Genomic DNA, 20,485 nt, shown 5'->3' with positions numbered 1-20,485 from the left:
CTTCACATAAAGTGCATATAATGTAATAAAATTCTAACACATATATTGTGTGACAGTATTAATTAGGTGCAGATTTAGTGTCAACATTCAAATGTAATTCAGATACACATGAAATGATAGTATAATGTACAAATGCGCATCTCAAAACAAGTGTGCCATGAACAGATATTACTGACCTCAAGTCCATTTTTGCCCCCTCATTGAATTTAATGGATTAATATTTCAATACATCTTTCAAACAAACCATGAGTATGCAGATTGCTCTCTTCCCACCAGTACTTGGAAGATAAAACTAAAAGCTAAACAGTATGTTTACTACTAATTATGTATATACAATATTAGTAGGATGCCCACAACCATGGCCAGTCGAGCTGGTGCAACAGTCCTCAGTAGACTAAGCATGTTTGATGAGGATGATTAATATTATATTTAATATTATGCAAGGACCTAAAACAAACACCAGAAACTCTAATGCACTGAAAAACATTGATTTGATTACTCCACTGTTTTCTAGAAGAAATCTCGAAAAAAGAGTTACCTTTTCCATAATTGGTGTTCTTCGAGGGGTGCTTTTATACTTAATACTTTTATACTTAATAAAATCACTTTCATTTATTAACAAACCCAGAGTAAGTGATTAATACTCGGAGGAGAAAACAGCTGTGCATCTCTCTCTATCAGTGTTATAAAGGGTGGACAATTTCAGTTTACCCTGTATAAGTTTTATACAGAGTAAAATTGATTTATTTGGGGTTAGGATCCCACTGGGAGCTGGGTGTCTGGGTGCTGGAGCTAGGTAACCTGCTGAATGGTTTTCAGTTAAAGCCTGCAGCTTTGGGGGGTCAAGGCGGGGAGGATTCAGACCTAGGTCTGTATTGCAGAAGACTAGCATGTCGGGAGGTCTACGCCTCACTGGATAGCCCAGAAAGCAGGAGCCATGATGCCTTCTCATGGACACTGTGGAGGCCATGGACCACGCAACTGTGTTCGCTGCATCCAAAGCTGCCTGCAGGGTTGCCCTAGCAGCCGCTGTGCCCTCCTCCACCAGCACTTTGAACTCCTTCCTGAAGGGAGTCCTCGAACTTGGGCAGGGAGCCCCACAGACTGAACTCACACTGGCCCTGGAGAGCCTGCTGGTTCACCACCCATAACTGGAAGCTCAAAGACAAAAACATTTTTCTTCCAAATCAGTCCAGCCTTCTTGAATCTTTCTATTTTGGAGTAGAGGCTGGTTGGTCCTGCTGTTCCCTATGGCTGACTGACTCGATCACCAGAGAGTTAGGACCAGGGTGGTTGTATAAGTATTCATGCCACTTAGTGGGTACAAAATACTTGCATTCCGCTCTTTTAGAGATGGGGGCCAATGAGGCTGGGGTTTGCCACAGGGCATTTGAAATTTTCACCACCCCTTCGTGGAGAGGCACGGTCACCCTGCCCGGTACCAAGAAGGACAGTACATTAAACAGAGTCCGAGGGCTCCTCCATCTCCTCTGCTTGGAGATGGAGGCTTGATGCCACCCTTTTTAAGGGTTCTTGGTGGGCCCTAAAGTCTTCCTGCGGGATGGAGGGAGGAGGGGCTGTAATCGTCTCCTCCAGGGAGGGTGAGGAGGCTGGCGTGGTACTCTGTGTCCCCACCGGCACCAGACGGTCCACCACCTGGTCGGTCTCCAGGCATGGTGCTGAGGATGTATGTCTCTTTGACTCCCTCGTCAGAGGTCTAGAAAGGGAGGCCGATGGTCCTTCTGAGGCTCCGGCCACCGAGCGAGCCCCCAGTGGGGTGGGGTCCTGGAGTGGGACGACGAATGGAAATGACATTGACGTTCGTGCCGTGACTGGCTGCGATGGCCCCTCCAAGATGAGGACCTTTGGTGTCGTGTCCTCGTCCCATCAGTGTTTGCTCCTCAAGGTGGAGCGATGCCAAGAGTGCCGGTCAGACGGAACACAACCAGACAACCTAGTGGGCATCGAGGGTGATCCATGTGGATCTTGTCCTGAACAGTCGCTGGGCAGCAAATGGCGTCAGGAACATTCCCTTGACTGAGACTGTACCAAGCTGGGGGTGACTGCAAAGATCCCAGTGGTGGCTTGCATCTGAAGTGTGGGGCCAATAGCGGCGGTGCTCCTGGTACTGGCATGGACATAACATCCTGGGCTGCCTGCAGGACCTCCAGACATCTGGGGAGGCCTGTTCCAAATGGGCTGTGCTACTCCGCAGAGGCTTAGAGGCCGGTGGGGATCGAGGATTGTCCAACATGGGTCTAGCCTTTATCCTGGCTTTATTCTGGTGCCGTGGCGAAGAAGGCCTATTCGTAGCCTTCTTGGAATGCCCGGTGGATGGGAAGCAATGCCGACTAGTCAATGGCCCCAAAGGGTTGCTGTGCATCAACACCATGGTGCCTGGTGACAACTCGGGATGGTGCGCTGAAGCTAGGGTCAGCGCCGACTCCATCAAAATAGCCCAGAGCCTAACGTCCCTTTCTCTCTTGGTCCAAGGCTTAAACAACTTGCAAATCTTGCAGCGATCGCTGAGATGAGTTCCCCCAAATAGTGTAAACAGTCTGTGTGCAGATTACTCATTGGCATAGATCACCTACAAGTGTTGCACAACTTAAAACCTGGAGCACTGGGCATGCCCTGGCCCGGGCACTCTAGCTGAACTAACTATAGGTACCGTACACTGAATGAACAAGCAGTTTTGGGGATGAGCTACAACAAAGTTGGAGCAGAGCAGTTCTGAAGCACTTTCACTGACGGCAAGAAGGAACTGAGGGTGGGGGGAGCATGCAGCTCCCCTTATACTGTGCCATGGAGGCACCACTCTAAGAGTCGTTAGGGTACTCCCCTATGGGTACTGCTAGGGTAAAACTTCCGGCACCAGTGCAAGTGGCGAGCACTCACACCTATTGTGGAATACACATGAACAATCACTCGAAGAAGCAGCAGTAACTCAGCTAGTCTGCAACACAGAGAAGTTTATGTGTTCAAGATATACTGACCTGAATGATAAAAACAAAATTAAGCAATTTTTATACAGTCAGGAATGTCAGGGTAGTTCTGGCAAAACAGACAAATGGGCTTCTACGACCCAAGATGCTAAAATATATCCATATTAGATTAGGTTTCCTGATAAAATCCCTTTTTATCATCTCTACTAAGAATACCCAAATGTGCTACCTATAACCGTTTAAAAAACACACACAAACACACAAACAAAGCATGCTACTTTTTAATACAATAGCTTCCCTTACCATGGAAATAATTTCATTGTAAAGCAGCCCTTGAGGAGCCAATCACTGAAGTGAGGAAAGATCATTATTCCTGACTAATGTAACTGAGTGGCCACTATCTTCATAAAGACCCTGATGGTGGCAGATATTCTGAAAGGGAGCACTCAATACTGATAGTACCAACCACAATATAAAATCTTGTGAGATAGATGATTTGTGATATGAATATATACACATTTTGTAGGTAGAGGGCCACGAAGTAGTCTCTTGGATCCAGAGATGGAATTATAGCTGTGATAATTACCATTCTGATCATCAGTTTTAAGAAAGCATTCAACAATTTGAGATCCAAGATGGGCCTCCATCCACCCTTTTTCTGGGGAACCAGGAAGTACTCGGACTAGAACCCTTCCCTCTGTGTTGGGCAGGAACTGTGTCTACGGTTCTTATGTGGAGAAAGAAGAGGAGAGGACTTCTTGGCTCAAAGTTCACAACATGGGTCCCTGAAAAGGAATAGGGGTTGGGTGGAGGAAAAAGGTATAACGGATGGAATAGCCTGATATTACCTCCAATACCCATTGGTTGGAAGTATTCTGCATCCATGAGGTTTAGCAATGGGAGAGAAAGTCCATAAAGGTTGGGAGGCACAACTTTAGATCCTGACGGTGAAAAAGTTTTTGACCATCAACCAATACATCAAAATTGTCTAAACATAAATTAGGAAAGATGACTACTAGTAGTAGAAGTAGTGGATGGTTCTCTCTTCTGGAGCCTAAGTCTCTTCTTAAGCAGTTCTGAAGATCTATGCTAGACAAGGAATTGGACTGGGATCTTAGCCATCTTTGACCTTCTGAATCTTTTTATTTGCAGATGTATAGATACCAAGGGACCAGAGCGTCATTCTTGAATCCTCGACAGTGTGCAAGATTCGCCCAAGGATTCACTGAAAAGATTGAGCCTCTCAAAAGGAAGGCCCTCAGTGTGTTCTGGACTTCCCTCAGGAATCCTAAGGACTTGGGCCAAGAGGCACTATGCATGACACAGTCACTGTAGAAACAGAGCAAGCTGCTTTGTTCGCTGCATCAAAGTCCTCACTAGTAATTGGCCCTCCACAATAATCGCCTGAAATTGCTTCCAAAAAGTCTGAGAGGGATATATTCAACAAAAGAGTTACATTTGCTGTAGTTTGTGCAATTATACTTGGCCACAAAAGCTTGGTAGTTGCTGGTCCTAAATTGCAATGTCGTAGAAGAGTAGCTTTTGCAACCAAAGAGATCTATGTGGTTTTGGTCCTTGTCATATAGGATTTCTTTTATTGTGTTGCCTGAGAGGCTTATTCTCAACATCAATGAACAAAAATTGTTGGGTGAACAAAAATTCAGAGCCCTTAGTTGGAACATAATACTTTTTGTCTGCTCTTCTACATGGTGGAGGTGGTCAGCATCTGCCAGACTGAGAATCTATTTGAATCTGCCAAAACATTCAGACAAGGTTACCTGACCAGAAGTTGCAGTGTGAAGAATGTCCAAAAGTTTATGTTAAGTCTAAGGGAATCTGGAGATAGTCATCCTCTTCATAAACTCCTGAAACTGTTTAAAACAATACACATTAGAGGGCCAAGGGAGTATTACTGCTTCATCAGGTGAAGAGGAGGAAGATATGCTAGTTTGTGGAGTCCTGTTCTCATCAGCCCTTACTCTTGCTCCTCAGAAAGACTCCTTGTGAGATGGAAGATGGTTGGGAGGAACAGGGGATTGCTGACTGCTGTCTCTAGCACTCCCCATGGGTGTAACTAGGTGCTCTGGAAAATTGTTGCTGATAGGCAGCCCATTTCTTGAAGCATTTCTTTCAGAAAAAAAAATGTCAAGAGAGGCAGTTCTGGGTTGGTAATCGAGCAAGCCTCATACTGAAATCTGAGAGTCAGAAGAAGGTGTCACAGATATGGAAATTTCCTGCAATATCTTTGGGAGATCCTAATATAGTAAGTTTATATATCATTGTGGGCCAGGGATTGTATGTAATTCCATGCAGGAAGGTGACCACAGCCCTCCAGAAACTATGAACATTAGGGGGTGATTAGGCAGATTCACTCAGGTTGTAACACCTCTCGAGAGGTCCCGCCATCTGGAGAGGCTCACATATACTGGTTCAAACAGGATTCTCTGGAGACCAGAAAAAGAAAGGTCTCTTGGATGAATAGCCAGTCTTTAAATTGACTCGTGGCCTTCTTTTTGACACAGCAAATGGATAGAACCTTATGTCCAAGAGGAGGGCCCCCATTCTTAGTCCTTCCAACCTTACCCTGACACCTGACAAAGTCAGAGACTGGAGTTCAGGTGACCTTTGATTAGCATGTTTGTAGGTTCTTTAATTCTTTTGAATATGTTTTCTCTGTAATGCTTTCACCATAAGAATAAACATGCTTACTTATAAAGGACTGTATGGTAACTTATAACAGTGGGCAATTATGCTCTTCATAGTCCCTGAAGAGAAAGCAAACCACAGATGCTGGTCTGTTTAGGTGGTCTGGCTTGCTGGAAATGACAGAAAAAGCAGGGAACGGAGCAGCCTGGAAAAACTCCAGTCAGAAAGGAGAGAGAGGTGACAGTTGGCAGCTTAAAAGTAGGTGCCTTTTCTGGACCACAGAAGAGAAAAAAAATAACATATGCAGTTGCCCTGAACTGTGTAAGTAAGAACATAAGAATGGCCATATTGAGTCAGACCAATGGTCCATCTAGCTCAGTATCCTGTCAGTGGCCCTTGCCAGATGCTTCAGAGAGAATGAACACAACAGGGCAATTATCGCATCCCAGAATCTGGCAGTCAGAGGTTTGTATCCTCTTCATGGACAGGGGTTGTGATCAGGGAAGTTGTCTTGTCTCTTTTCATGAGTATCAGAGAGCTAGATGGTACTGAAGAAAGTTGTGGTATTGGTGATGTACAAGGTTCTCGTACAGAATCTTTCAGTACTCATTATAATTGGAGATATACCAATCTCCTAGAACTGGAAGGGACCTTGAAAGGTCATCGAGTCCTGTCCCCTGCCTTCACTAGCAGGACCAAGTACTGACTTTTGCCCCAGATGGCCCCCTCAAGGATTGAACTCACAACCCTGGATTTAGTAGGCCTATGCTCAAACCACTGGGCTATCCCTAGCTGAGGGTACTCAGGCTCATCTGAGACAAACAAGTCTCTGGAGAAGCTAAACTCCTGTGGTGGCAGGTGGATCTGAGCTGAAAACTAGTGAGGCTCTGTGGTGGTAGGCAGCGGCACTGAGGATGACCTTTACTTTTCTGGTATGGGTCTATCACCTTGTAATGCAGATTGAATACTTGAGGTAACATGGGAGGAGAACCCACAGTCAGTGCCAATCTCTTTGAAGCAGAATTCTTAGGATCACTAACACCTTGGAAGTGTCAGGGAGGTATCGAAGCTGACTTTGGTACTAAGGAATACTGGGTACCATGTGGCTCAGAAGATTGTGGACTTAGCTGAAGAATCCTCAGTTCCAAGGGAGCCTGGTGGGATGCAAGCTCTCCAGAACAGTAGGTCTTTGTGGTGACCTAGGTTTCTTGGCACCAACTTTTCTTTGAGGAGACCTGGAACTCTTCTTTCCCCAAAGTCATGGTGTTGTACACTGTGGTTATGTCCCGCAAAAATATAGCAGCTGAGCAGACTGAGGAAGTCGACAACCTACTGTGCTCACTGAATGACAGCTTTACAGGGGTGGTCGTGGGGTGTCTAGGCCCATATTGGAGGCAGGTTGAAGGGAAAGCCTAATCTTAATCTCCCTATTTTTTCTAGACCTAGTCTTAAACCCAAAAAAGATTTTAGGCTCATGGGACATGAGTGCCCCCTAAGCAGTTGATACAGTGAAAGTGATAGTCACTAACTAGAATAGAATCCCAGCAAGTGAGGCAATGTTTAAATCTCATGCATTTAGGCATACCCTGAGGATAAAAACTCCCAAAGGGGAAGAGCTCCCTTGGGGAAGGGCGAGGGGGAGATCTGACAAAGAAATCTCCTCAAACAAAACTAAAAGCTACTGAAAACTAAAGACAACAAAGCCTAACAATAAATGAAGACTAAAGCTATCCTTAAAGGGGAATCTAGCTAGAAGAAGGCACTACAATATGCTCCTCTCACGCAGAGGCAATTGAGAAGGACCTGAGGGCATTTTGTTCAACATTCATCGGGCATGAAGGCATGAGGCTAGCTAGGGCACATGTACGGACCAATAGGCACTGCTACCAAAAGTCTCTGATCAAAGACATGCACACCTGAAGTGGAGGACCAAAGGTACATTACTTGAAGAAGAATGGGGAACTTTATTGTTCTCATCTATGAAGATGAGATGAAGACCAATGGCTAAAAGTTGCTTTTCTTCCTCCCTAGCTTTCATGTAACAAGAGCATTTTCTAGAACACCATTACATTAAAAATGGCTGTGTGGAAACAATGGTAAAGGTCCCTAGTTATGACTATAGCATGGTTGCAATAGTACATTAAAGGGAGAACACTAGAGTGAGACAAAACAATTGTTTGCCAACCTTCAAAATAGCCGTTTGTTCTTGATCTTTTCGTTCACTTTTTCCTCACTGTTTTTCATCACATGAATGTTTGAGGCTACTTTGGGTGTGACTATCCATATTCATACACAAATTTAAGTATCTGCATAAGACTACTACAGGAAGTGACCTCCCCTGCTTATAATACTCTAGCCCAGGGGTAGGCAACCTATGGCATGTGAGCTGATTGTCAGTGGCACTCACATTGCCCGGGTCCTGGCCACTGGTTCGGGGGGCTCTGCATTTTAATTTAATTTTAAATGAAGCTTCTTAAACATTTTAAAAACCTTATTTACTTTACATACAACAATAGTTTAGTTATATATTACAGACGTTTAGAAAGAGACCTTCTAAAAATGTTTATGTATCACTGGCACGCGAAACCTTAAATTAGAGTGAATAAATGAAGACTTGGCACACCACTTCTGAAAGGTTGCTGACCTCTGCTCTAGCCATTAAGTCTGGGAGTAGAAACAGTATCATCTGAATTTAGTGACCAATAGTTCATGTCGTAGTTGAGGTAAATACTTTGCAAAACTAGAGGCATTAAGAGTTTCTATTACAGTGTTTGCAAATTATCTGCAATTCTGCAAATGTATCTGTAATTATTCAAAGAGTAAAAAGGGATAAATTAAACAGAAAGTTTTTTGCTACAATTAGTTTGCCCAGCTCTAATGGACACAAAGTTCCCACCATGACAGCTGGTAATCATGTTTGGTAACAATTTGAACCCAAGCCATAAGCTATCATATGATGGAGACAAAGGAAGCTTTTTGTACCTTCCCAGAGGTACTTGTTCACATTTTCCTGTATTTGTAGGCTACTATAATTGACTAAATTGACTAAGCTGACAATTTTGCATGGGATGCAACAGGAGAAAAAAACCCACAAAGATTCATCTTCATTCTTGGTAAAGAAATATTTTAAGACCCGCCCATTTTATTTATTTTAAATAAAATGACTCTCAGATTCTACGGTCAGATGGGAACATCATCATCAAGTCTGACCATCTACATAGCAGGCCATAGAACCACATCCAGTAACATCTCGATCGATCTCATAACTCTAAATAAATCTCTCAGAAAAATATCCAGTCTTGATTTCAATATTTCAAGTGACTAGAATCCACCATGTCTCTATGCAAATTGTTCCAATGACTAGTTACTCTCACTGATGGATCTCTACCTTCATGAGAAGAGAGATGGAGAAGTTCTTTAGGTCTCCAAAAAGGGATCTGGAGGACCTTCAGGAAGAAGTTTGTGGTTCATCCTGATCCACTCATGGACTTTCAACTGCCAGTTCTGCAGCTCCATGCCACGGTTCATCAGTTTCTCATAGACAGTCAAAGAAAGTGTGATTCAGCCTCCTGGGGATTCATACTTTTCCCTTCAGATACATTAGGGGTGTTGCACATTACCAGGCAGAATGCTCTGGAACATAGTTTTAGTTTAGCTTCCGTGAATATCCAATATATCATCTAAAATATGTGAGAGTTTGAGTACACTACAGATAATATTTAAACAGATACCATACCTCTCTAGATGCCAAGAGATGTCAGACTTTCACCATGGTGAAAACATGGCCCAAATTTTAAATGTGGCGCTTGCTTTCATACACATCTTTCTTCCACTAGAAGTGTCTATAACCATTATTTGGTTTCAGAACTGAAATATGGCAATTGTCCTATACATAATAACTCCTATTAGGGAGCTGCTTCCTTTGAAGCAGATTTACCAAGAGTTAATCCCTAGCTTTGTATCCCCTAAAGAATATAAACAACTCATAAGGGAAGTTAACCTCTTCAATTCATAATCCCCAGATATCCTTTACAATAGCCAGGACAATGTAAACTGGATGTGCTGCTGAATCTGCAGACAGACAGAGACAATACCACTGAATGAGATGTCAGCTTCCCCAGCATGTCAACCATATGACTGCTGATTGTTGTACCAGACACATCCAACTATACAGCAGGGCTAGATTTACATGACATACTCTGACATTTTATTCATTTGAAAGGACACTGCACAGTACGCACATTTTGAATATACAAATAAGTAGTTTAATACTCAACTCCTCTTTCAGTTATTTAGACATTTACCTGTATCCTTAGAACTTGAGGTAAAAAAGGTGTTTACACACTCAGCACTTTGATTGTGGCATATTTCAGGATTTTCTATAACAAAATATATGTCCCAGCAGCAGTAAAAAGGGGGATTTAATTAAAAAAAAAACAAACTACATAATCCAGCATCTCAAAATTAAAAATGTTACCTACCAATAGTAGCCTCAATTTCATAATTTGCTGTTTCCTCAATTATGCAGTTTGGTAGTTTTCATTATCTGTAATATTTACTTGTTTTTTCATTTCTTAAACAAGAAATGAAACACTCACCTATTCCAACTCTACCAACAAAAAGAATAACAGCTACCTCAGCATCTGAGCCTGACTTTTGCCTCTTATAAGTCTTTCATCCATCCACTGACAGGGAGACTGTACCCTTTCCTTGGAGTTAGTGAGTAACTAAATATAACATGCGCGCGCGCACACGAACTATGTTTGGAACAGCTCACTAAATTTTAAGACTTTGTAATTCTATTTCAGGGTTCTCAAATTCAGATGAGAGTAAACTTAGGGCTGCTCTACACATCAGACAATGGCAAGCTGGGGTGTGGGTGAGCACTAGTCTGCCATGCTCTAACTGTGTATGTGCACCCTGCTGAAACAGGACTAGCTCAAAGCACTCCAATGTACTGTTAATATACATCAGCAGGGTGCATATGAACAGTTAGAGCATGGCACGCGAGTGCAGGGTAGATTCACACACCAGATTGCCACAGTCTAATTGTTTATGTAGAAACACCCTTTATAAAGTACTCTACAGTTATCAGAATTTTGAAACAAAATTATAGCCTTGTAATTAAACATTTGGTCTCTACTATCCCTAAAATAAAATATTTCTAGGAAGAGTTATACAATATCAAAGTTGCCAATTCTCACCATTTTTGTTGTTACTATTTTTACTACTGTAGCCTGTACAAGTTTTAGACATAGACAAGCACTCCACTGAGCTAGGCGCTATACAAACACAAAACAAAACAAAAACACCCAAACAAATAGTCTTAAAGCCCTACCTCTTGGGGGCAGCTGATCCTTTTTTTTTTTAAAATGGTCCCTTTAAAATGCTCCAAACTAGACCTATAAATAGCTTTTATAATATGTCTTCATGGTAATCTATTGCTGCAATGATCTGCACTTCATGAAAAGATTAGGACTCTGCTGTCATATGAGTGTTTATATTTTAGATTTCCCTAAGGAAGGAAGTGCAAATGTTTTTTCCTAATGTGAAATAAATTACCATACAAAAATAATGTTCAAAGGAATTTCTATCCACAGAAGGACAAAGCCTGTGAAGATGACATTTGCGATACGTCACACTGTTGGTTCTTTAATCCATAAAGAATTTTGCTTATTTCAGGCAAGTTCTTTTGAAAAGAGTTGCAATTCTCTCTGCTATGCAAATAATTATCGACAATTTAATCTTATAGAACTGGATACAGAGTCAACTATGTATTGTACTCAACAAAAGAAATAATTCTCCTACAAAAGGAACTACAATCTGGAGATGACAGAACATATAGAACAGTTTGTTATCCTGCCTCAAAAAATGAATCAAACACAGATTTTATTACCTGGATATTACTTTTAACTGTTGATCAATCTCTTGAAGTTTAGACCAATATTCATCTGCAAATTTATGGAATTCATTAAAGATTGAAGACTTCAAATCGGGGTATGGACATTCCAGGGCCAGTAACTGTACAGGAACTTTATGAAAAAGGCCAGTTTTCTCTTCAAAAGAGTATATTAGTACCTGAAAGGGTGAAAAAAAACAAAACAAAACAAATGAACACCACACAGTTATCAGTGGTCAAATACATTTTTATGTTGAGGAGTAACTCAATTAATTTGGAAATATGTGACTACTCTCTTACTTTAGCCTTACAGTCTTCAAGCTCTTGTTCCAAAGCCAGTTTTTCTTGATTAAGTAATTCCAAAATTGTCTTCTGTTGTTCCTTCACAAAGTCTACCTAGTTTTATGAAATTTTAACAGTTAAGACTCATATTCTTCATATCAAAACTGTCATTTAGAAGCAAAGCCTAATTTTCTTCGACCATATACCAGTTTTATACAAGTGTAAATTCCCAGAATTAATCCAGATTTACACTGATGTAAGTGTGAGGATAATCAGGTGCACTGAGGTTGTTGATCATGGCCTTAAAAATTAATAGCTACAACATTTTCTGATAGTATATGCATCTTAGGTTACATTTCACACTTCTTTTAAAAGGCTTTGAAACTTTTTCTCTCCCTCAAAAACATAATAAGCAAAAGAAAATATTATAAAATTCAAAACAGCAACAAACTGTAAAAGTGAAGTTACCAACCTGCTCTAACACCTTGATTGGAAGGAACTCATATTCCATGTAGGATTTCTGTGAAGAGTAGCACTGCATTTCAGACAGCCTACATTTCAAATCCTCTCTCAGTTGCCAGATGGGATCTACTGTATTTGTTTGATATGTATCCCGTTCCTTTGATAACTTATGTGCTATAGACAGTTAAACATAAAACTTTCTTTAAAAAAAGAAATATTTACTACACTGTTCTGTAGTTTATCTGAAATGGTGAATACATTTGTTTTTAAAACCCCCACTTAAATTAATCAAGAAATCAAGTGAAAATTCTTACCCAAGTCCCACATATCCAAAAGAAATTCACATTCAAGGCTCCCTTCATCAAGGAAAGTTTGCATTTCTGCTTCTACTTTATGTCTGAAATGTATAATTGAAACTTATACAAAAACTTTAATTTCTTACTCATATAAACAAAGATAGAAAACCACTGCCCTACACACAATTAATGTTATAACTGAGTAGGGGGAAGACTCTGTATAGGAGGCAACTAGGTGGGCTGGGGCAGAGACTAGGCAAGTCAGCAGAATACAGGATACATATCAGGCCCTTTGGCACCATGCCTATTCCAAAGAAAAGACCACTTTCCTTTGGATTCCCCTCTGTCATGGCAATTCCTGGAGGCAGCCTCATCCAGAGGGGTCCCGGATACTGCTACTCCACTGGGGCTGCACTGTTTTTGAGTGACAGGAGCAAGGCTTGAGGACATAGAATTGGATAGTAGGCATGATGTCTCCATACAGATGGCATGGCGCCTCCCACTGATTCTCTATGATCCACAGTAAGAGCCTCTACTAGTCATTCAGTCACAAAGGTCTAGTGACCTTGTTAGGCAAAAATGAAAGTATCTAACCATAGCAGTAGGATACTGTAACTTTAGGCTGATCTACAAGAGAAGAGCAAAATAAGTCTCCTTTGCATTCAACAGGAGCTGGGGGAAAAAGACACCTTGAACTACACTCTCCTACAAGAGATCTGCAGGATTAAAAGCTGATCTGAGGTTGGCTATGGAAGACACCATCCCTTGGACAAGAGTGCTGCTACTGATCAGCAGAGTGTGGTGATGAATGCAGACTCTCAAAGCATTAAGGGCCCATTTCTACTTGAGTTTTGTATACAAAGTGCTTGCAGGATCAGGCATCGTGTCATCTAAACTCTTTGGGGAAAAAAATAAAACCTATCAGGCAGTCAAATATATAATTTCAAGGAAAAACCTGATGGTATTTCCATATTTTACCTCAACAAAATGAAGAAATAGCTTCTGAAGTACATTAGCAGTGCAGTGGCAGCAAGAAGCCTATTCACCATTAGAGCCAAATCATGCCTTCAGATGTAAGCAATGACCTTACCACTCTTTTTGAAATAAGTGTGAGTTGCATATCATATTAGAGGACAGAATGTGACCATTTATAAAGAATTAAACATTAGAGGCTCTGGGGTGGGGAGTTGCCAATATTCCAATAGGTTCTAGGCTGCTCAGATATTGATTGATAGCCAAATATTTGGCTGTGAATATGAGACTGAAACAGAACACTCCACCCTCTCTCTCTTTACCTATCTGTAAACTCAGTTTAGATGTGCGTAGTCACAATCTCCCACTCTTTTCAAATACTCTACATCTACTGCTATTCGAGTACAGTAACTCCTCACTTAAAGTCGTCCTGGTTAACATTGTTTCGTCGCTGATCAATTAGGGAACATGCTCGTTTAAAGCTGTGCAATGTTCCCTTCTAACATCGTTTGGCAGCCGCCTGTTTTGTCCATTGCTTGCAGGAAGAACAGCCCGTTGCAGCTAGCTGGTGGGGGCTTGTAACCAGGGTGGACCGGCAGCCCCCCATCAGATCCCCTTAAGTTCCCTGTGCTGCAGCTGCCCAGCAGGCTATCAATCAGCAGCTCAGCTGTCCCTCCCCCCACTGTCATGTGCTGCTCCTTCCCTCTGCCTTGGAGCTGCTCCCAGAGACTCCTGCTTGCTGTGCAAAGGGGAAGGGAAGGGATAATGTCAGGGTGTCCCCCCTGCTCCTGCACCCCGCTAACCCCTTCTCCATATACAGCAGGGAGGGGACACAGATGCAGAGAGACAGAGAGAGCTTGGGGCAGCCGTTGCTGTCTCAACTTCCTGATCCACTTAAAAAGACAATGCACTTAAGAGTGGATCAGCTTACTTAAAGGGGCAGTGTGCATCTCTCATAGACTCATAGACTCTTAGGTCAGAAGGGACCAATATGATCATCTAGTCTGACCTCCTGCACAAAGCAGGCCACAGAACTTTACCATGCACTCTAGACAACCCTAACCTATGTCTGAGTTATTGAAGTCTTCAAATTGTGGTTTGAAGACTCAAGCTGCAGAGATTCACCAGCAAGCGACCATGCCCACGCTGCAAAGGAAGGCGAAAACTCGAGGGCCTGCCAATCTGCCTGGAGGAAATCCTTCCCGACCCGCCAAATATGGTGATCAGCTCAACCTGAGCATGTGGGCAAGACGTCAGCCAGCACTAGAGGAAAGAATCTGCAGTAAACGTCCACGATCCCATCATCATCGACCACGACAACTATCTCGATCAACCCATAGCAAGACCAAATTACATCCTGATACATATCTCCTGCGCAATTTAAACTATTCATATTATCCCTTTATACATTAAAGCACAAACAGATATTGTCTTTGTGCCCACTACTCCCCTTGGAAGGCCTATTTCAAGCAACTTCCATCCTTCATTGTTAGATACTTTAGTTCAATCTTCAAGCTCTGAAACTTCCGAATTGCAGCCTTATTACCCTTTGCATCCTTGTGTCTAACACTCTACTAGATCTGCTAAATAATTCCTCTCCCTCACCCAATATAATTAATCCCTAGATGATATATATAATAGAGCAAAGCAATACACCCAACCTTCTTTGGCAAGGCTAAACAAAGCCAGCTCTTTGAGCTCTATCATAAGGCAGGTTTCCATGCTCGGATGCATCACAGTGCCCGTTCTGACTGTTAGTTTGATATTCATCGCTCTAAACATTGGGAGACCCAGAACTGCATACAGTATTACCAGGTGATAGGTCCAACCGTGCTTTATAACAGTATAAACGTACCTTTATCTTGGCTGGAAGATCACCTTGCCTGATGCATCCTAAAACCGATTGCTTTTTTAACGGCATATCGCATTGGCGGCTTCATAGTCACCTGTGATCCGCTGGAGTTCTCCCCTTTAAACCAGTTCTCTTATCCACTTACATTTTCATATTCATCCCATCTTTTCCAATTAACTAACAATTCCATGTGGAACTGTGTCAATGCCTTACTGAAATCGAGGTAAATTGATCTTACTGCATTCTTTGTCTAGATAACCTGTCACCTTCTCGAAGGAGATCAGGTTGGGTTTGGCACGATCTACCTTTAGTAAAACCAGTTTGTAATTTGTCCCATTACCATTGACTCAACGTCCTTAACTACTTTTTTTCAAAATTTTTCCAAGACTTACATACTAGATGGTAAACTAACAGACCTATAGTTAACGTCGGATCACTTTTTTTCCCTTTCTTGGAAGATCGAACTACGTTAGCAATTCTCCAGTCGATACGGTACAACCCTGAGTTTACAGATTCATTAAACTTCTTGCTAATGGGATTTGCAATTTTCAATGCGCCAGTTCCTTTAATATTCTTGGATGGAGATGTCCGGCGCCTCTGATTTTGTCCATCAAGCTGTTCAAGTTTGGCTTCACTCAGATGGGTAATATCCACCTATATCCTCATTCTGTTTATCATCCTTCCATCACTACCGCTCCTAGCCTATTAAAGACTGAGGCAAAGTACTTATTTAGATATTGGGACCATGCCTAGGTTATCCTTAACCTCCATTCCATCTCAGTGTAGCGATCCACTCTTCTTTCTTTGTTTTCTTCTTATTATGTGTATAGAACCTTTTACTTATTGGTTTTAATCCCTCAGCAAGGTCCAACTCTACACGGCTTTTAGCCTGCCTCACTTATCCTACAGGTTTCGTGACTCCTAGGTACTCCCTTGCTATCCACCCACTTTCATCTCTGTGTAGGCTTTCTGTTTTTTCTAATCATTCCTCTGAGATGCGTTGCTCTACTGCTTGTTCAATCCTGCCTTGTGTTTTTTCCCCTTTTCTTGGGATGCGTGCTTCCGATTTCTGCAGCTCATACTTAAAGAAAGTTCCAGGCCTCCTCCGCATTTAGATCCACAAGTTCTTCAGTCCAATCCACTTCCCTAATTAATTTCCTTAATTCTTTAAAGTTAGCCCTTTTGAAGTCAAGAACCCTAGACCCAGATCTATTTTTATTTATCCTTCCATCTAGTTTGAACTGAATTAGCTCATGACCACTCAAACCAAGGTTGTCCCCTACAGCCATTTCTTCTATGAGGTCCTCGTTACTCACCAAAACCAAATCTAAAATGGCATCCCCCCTTGTTGGTTCTTCAACTACTTGGTGAAGAAATCCATCTGCTATCACATCCAGAAAAATCTGAGCCCTATTATTCTTGCAAGCACTTGTCCTCCAGTCTATATCTGGGAAGTTGAAGTCTCCCATGATTACACATTTCCCCTTAGTATCTCTCTCTAACACACAAGGCGTATGTCTGTCTCTGTCTGCTATGCTATCTCCCCTCCATTGTGTTTGTGCTGCCTTGTGTGAGAGGCTATATTAACAACAGTGCGTTAACCCTTGAGGGCTCAGCCGAGTGCTAGTTCATCATTTAGCAGCAAGACATTCCCTGGGAAATATCCCTCCCTCTTCTACCCTCTAACTTCACCACCTCAACCAAGCTTCACAATCATCATAGCTGTGAACAGTATTAAATTGTTTGTTTAAAACATATACTGTGTGTATATCTATATAATACATGTTTTTCACCAGACAAAAAACTATTTCCCTGGAACCTAACCCCCTTTATTTACATTAATTCTTATGGGGAAATTGGATTCGCTTAACATCGTTTCGCTTAAAGTTGCATTTTTCAGGAACATAACTACAACATTAAGCAAGGAGTTACTGTACTTATCTTTTTCTTTCAAAAAGCAGTCTATACCAACATTTTTGCTATCAAAGTATTTCTTTTATAAACTGTAAGATTCCCCAGTTCTTACCTGTTCTCACTCAGTCGTTTATGCTCTTGCCACCAGACCTGGTGGTGCTGTTTCAGCAGCATTTGTTCTTTGTTAGTTTTTGAAACTTGTTCTACTCTTTTAACCTGTGTGAGAAAGGAAAAAGAAAAAATTCTTACTAGTATTGAAATTGGTTTGGTATATTTACAAAGTGGCTTCCCCAGATAAACAGTTGATACTAGGTTGTATGAACCTATGTGCCTCTGAAAGCAAATCTTTGTGAGGAACAGAGCTGACTGAAAATTTCAAATAAATTTTTCTTATAAAAAATGGGGTTGGAAATTTTCATGAAGGCCTTACTTTAGTTTTCCCATTTTTTGATGAAAATTAAACAAAGGAAAAGCAAAAAAAAAAGTCAGAGCTTTTTAAAAATTATCCCCCTCCCCCACCTTTAAATCTTTCTGCTCCCATTCCCCTTATTCAGCGGCAAAATTGAAAAGAGAACGGAGATGAAACGGAGAGAGTGAAAAAGGGCAAGAAGGGAAGTTGACACCCCCACCCCTGGTCAATGCTGAAAATGTTCAAAGAATGTTGATAATGAAAAATCATTTCTACTGGAAATATGTAGAACAAAAAAAGTGAAGTTTTCAGATTTTTTTCACAAAAAATTATTTCCACTTTTCAACCAACTCTAGTGAGAAACAACATTTTGATCTAAATTGAGAAATTGCTCTCATCTCCTAGGTGCTTGTTCTCTTCCTCCTCCACAGTGCAAACAACTGGATCAGTGATACAAGCAGCCACATAAGGGAAGAAGGAGACAATTTATAACTCTTCTGTCCCAACAGGGCAGATAAGGCAAATGATAATTTTGCCCTTTGTTAACTAGCATAAGTTTTTATCCATCGAGTGAAAAAGTATTTTAAAACTAATATTTTTCACTTTAAAAACTAGCAAATATTTAAGTCTTTCAAACATAGCTGAGTTCAAAATATCTTTGAGCAGAGTCAATTTTAGTTTTCTCCAAGTTACTTTCACCTTATATAATGCCAGATTGTTGAGCACACACTTTACAAGAGACCTTTTGCATAAAGCATAGTTCAGTTACATTATATTCATACTCATAAGCATATTTCAATAAACACATGAAGTGCAATGTCACAGTCCCATTCACTTCAAGAAGATTACATAAGTACTCACAAATGTAAGCTCATTAAAAAGCTTATAATGTACTGAGTGTGTTAATCCTATTTGTATAAATGTATCATTCTTGTATCTGAAGATAGAAATATGAAGTATTACTCTGAAGTCCTATAGTAATTATGCAAAGTGTGGGCCATTAATAGTGGTTTAGAATCTTGATGGCTCTCACTGACCAGGACAATTGGTTGTAAATGGCTTTGTTTACTTGTAAGCCTTCCTGTATATGTGGGTGCCAGCCAGTGAGTAATGAAGTCTCACAGGATATGTGAACATATCACATGATATTGGAATCCATCTTAAACCTGTTGGTTTTCCATTTAGAAGGAAAGGTGGGAACTCAAAGAGACAAATGATTACCGCCTTGTGCCAAAGATATAAAAGGGAGTAGAAGAGAACAAAGGGGGCTGTAGTCATGAAAAAATCCTAGTTATCACCTGAGCTGGAACTAATAAGAACTGTATCGGGGAAAGGATTGGGCCCAGACTAGGAAGGAGTCTATTCTGTGAAAGAAGCTATTAGAACATCTGAGATTTACCTGTATTCAGTTTCTTAATGTATTAGGCTTAAACTTGCGTGTTTTTTTATTTTGCTTGGTAACTTACTTTGTTCTGTCTGTTATTACTTAAAACCACTTAAATTCTACTTTTATACTTAATACAATCGCATTTTTTTATTAACAAACCCAGAATAAGTGATTAATACCTGCAGGAGCAAACTGCTGTGCAGCTCTCTATCAGTGTTATAGAGGGTAGACAATTTATGAGTTTACCCTGTATAAGTTTTATACAGAGTAAAATTGATTTATTTGGTGTTTGGATCCCACTGGGAGCTGGGTGTCTGGGTGCTGGAGCTAGGTAACCTGTTGAGTAGTTTTCAGCTAAAGCCTGCAGCTTTGGGGGGTCAAGCGGGGGAGGGTTCAGACCTAGGTCTGTGTTGTAGCAGACTAGCGTGTCTGGCTCAACAAGGCAGGGTTCTGAAGTCCCAAGCCATCAGGGAAAATGGGCTCAGAGGTAATTCTACCACATCAGGTGACAGTCCCAAGGGGGTCTGTGACCAAACCTGTCACAGGGCCTACTTATGAGTGATTACTAACATAACAAGGGCTTCACAATCTGGCCCAAAAGAGGGCTTACTAATGAGAACTACCCTAATTTAATACACACAAGGCTTGTCTACACAGTGCTTTTGTCTGCACCTGAGGGGTGTACATTTTAGTCCACACTAGCACGCTAGTATTGCACACTAACTGACCTGCGTCGACCCTGCTGGCAGGCACTAAAAGTTGCCTAGTACACACCGGATATTACTGTGGGAGGAGAGGGTGATCATAGTTCATAATGATTTAATTTTCTTTTGTGCTCTACGTAACGATAGTCCTAACCCAAAAGAAACTATTACAGTGAATGATTGATGTCAGTTTCTTTTGAAATTTGTTAATGTTATTACTTACCAATGTCGTAGCTTTCCTACTCAGATTTGAACCTCAGCGTTCATAAACTGAGAAGCTAGCATGAACCCCTCTAAGCTTAATTACCAGCTTAGATCTGATAGCCTGCCACCAACCAGGAATTCCAGTGCCTGGTACACTCTGGTCCCCCCAAAACCTTCCCTGGGGACCCCAAGAACCCAAATCCCTTGGATTCTTAAAACAAGGAGAAATAAACCATTTCCCTTCCTGCTCTTTATTTCTTCCCAGATTTTCCCGCCCTGGGTATACTAGGAGATTTCCCTGCTTCAATCCCTTGAAACACAAAACCGAGAGGACAATTTACCTTTCCCCTCCTTCTTTTCCCCCCTCCCAGTCTTTCCCTCAGAGAGACAGTAATCCTGGTACAGAGATTCCTATCCCCTTGCCATAACTAGAAAAAGAAAAGTCAACAAGTTTTTTTTAAAAAAGAAAGCTTTATATAAAAAGAAAGAAAAAGACATAAAAATATTCTCTGC

The 20,485-nt window shown here is 41.4% G+C and overlaps 1 protein-coding gene across 2 annotated transcripts in view; it reads right to left on the bottom strand.

The window, feature by feature from the left end:
- Positions 1-20,485, bottom strand: part of CCDC148 (coiled-coil domain containing 148) — a 139,711-nt gene that overhangs the window by 87,504 nt on the left and 31,722 nt on the right. For both annotated transcript variants that reach the window (XM_032778735.2, XM_032778737.2), the window contains exons 4-8: positions 17,381-17,484; positions 12,549-12,631; positions 12,245-12,408; positions 11,791-11,886; positions 11,488-11,669 (exon numbers count right to left, since the gene is read on the bottom strand). In XM_032778735.2, coding sequence (XP_032634626.1) covers positions 11,488-11,669; positions 11,791-11,886; positions 12,245-12,408; positions 12,549-12,631; positions 17,381-17,484 — 629 coding nt within the window. The remainder of the gene's footprint in view (positions 1-11,487; positions 11,670-11,790; positions 11,887-12,244; positions 12,409-12,548; positions 12,632-17,380; positions 17,485-20,485) is intronic.

The sequence above is a fragment of the Chelonoidis abingdonii genome, chromosome 10, assembly GCF_003597395.2.
Source record: "Chelonoidis abingdonii isolate Lonesome George chromosome 10, CheloAbing_2.0, whole genome shotgun sequence".
Lineage (NCBI taxonomy): Eukaryota > Metazoa > Chordata > Testudines > Testudinidae > Chelonoidis > Chelonoidis abingdonii.
The sequence above is the reverse complement of the archived record's forward strand: the minus strand, read 5'-3'. Positions and strand labels throughout refer to the sequence as shown.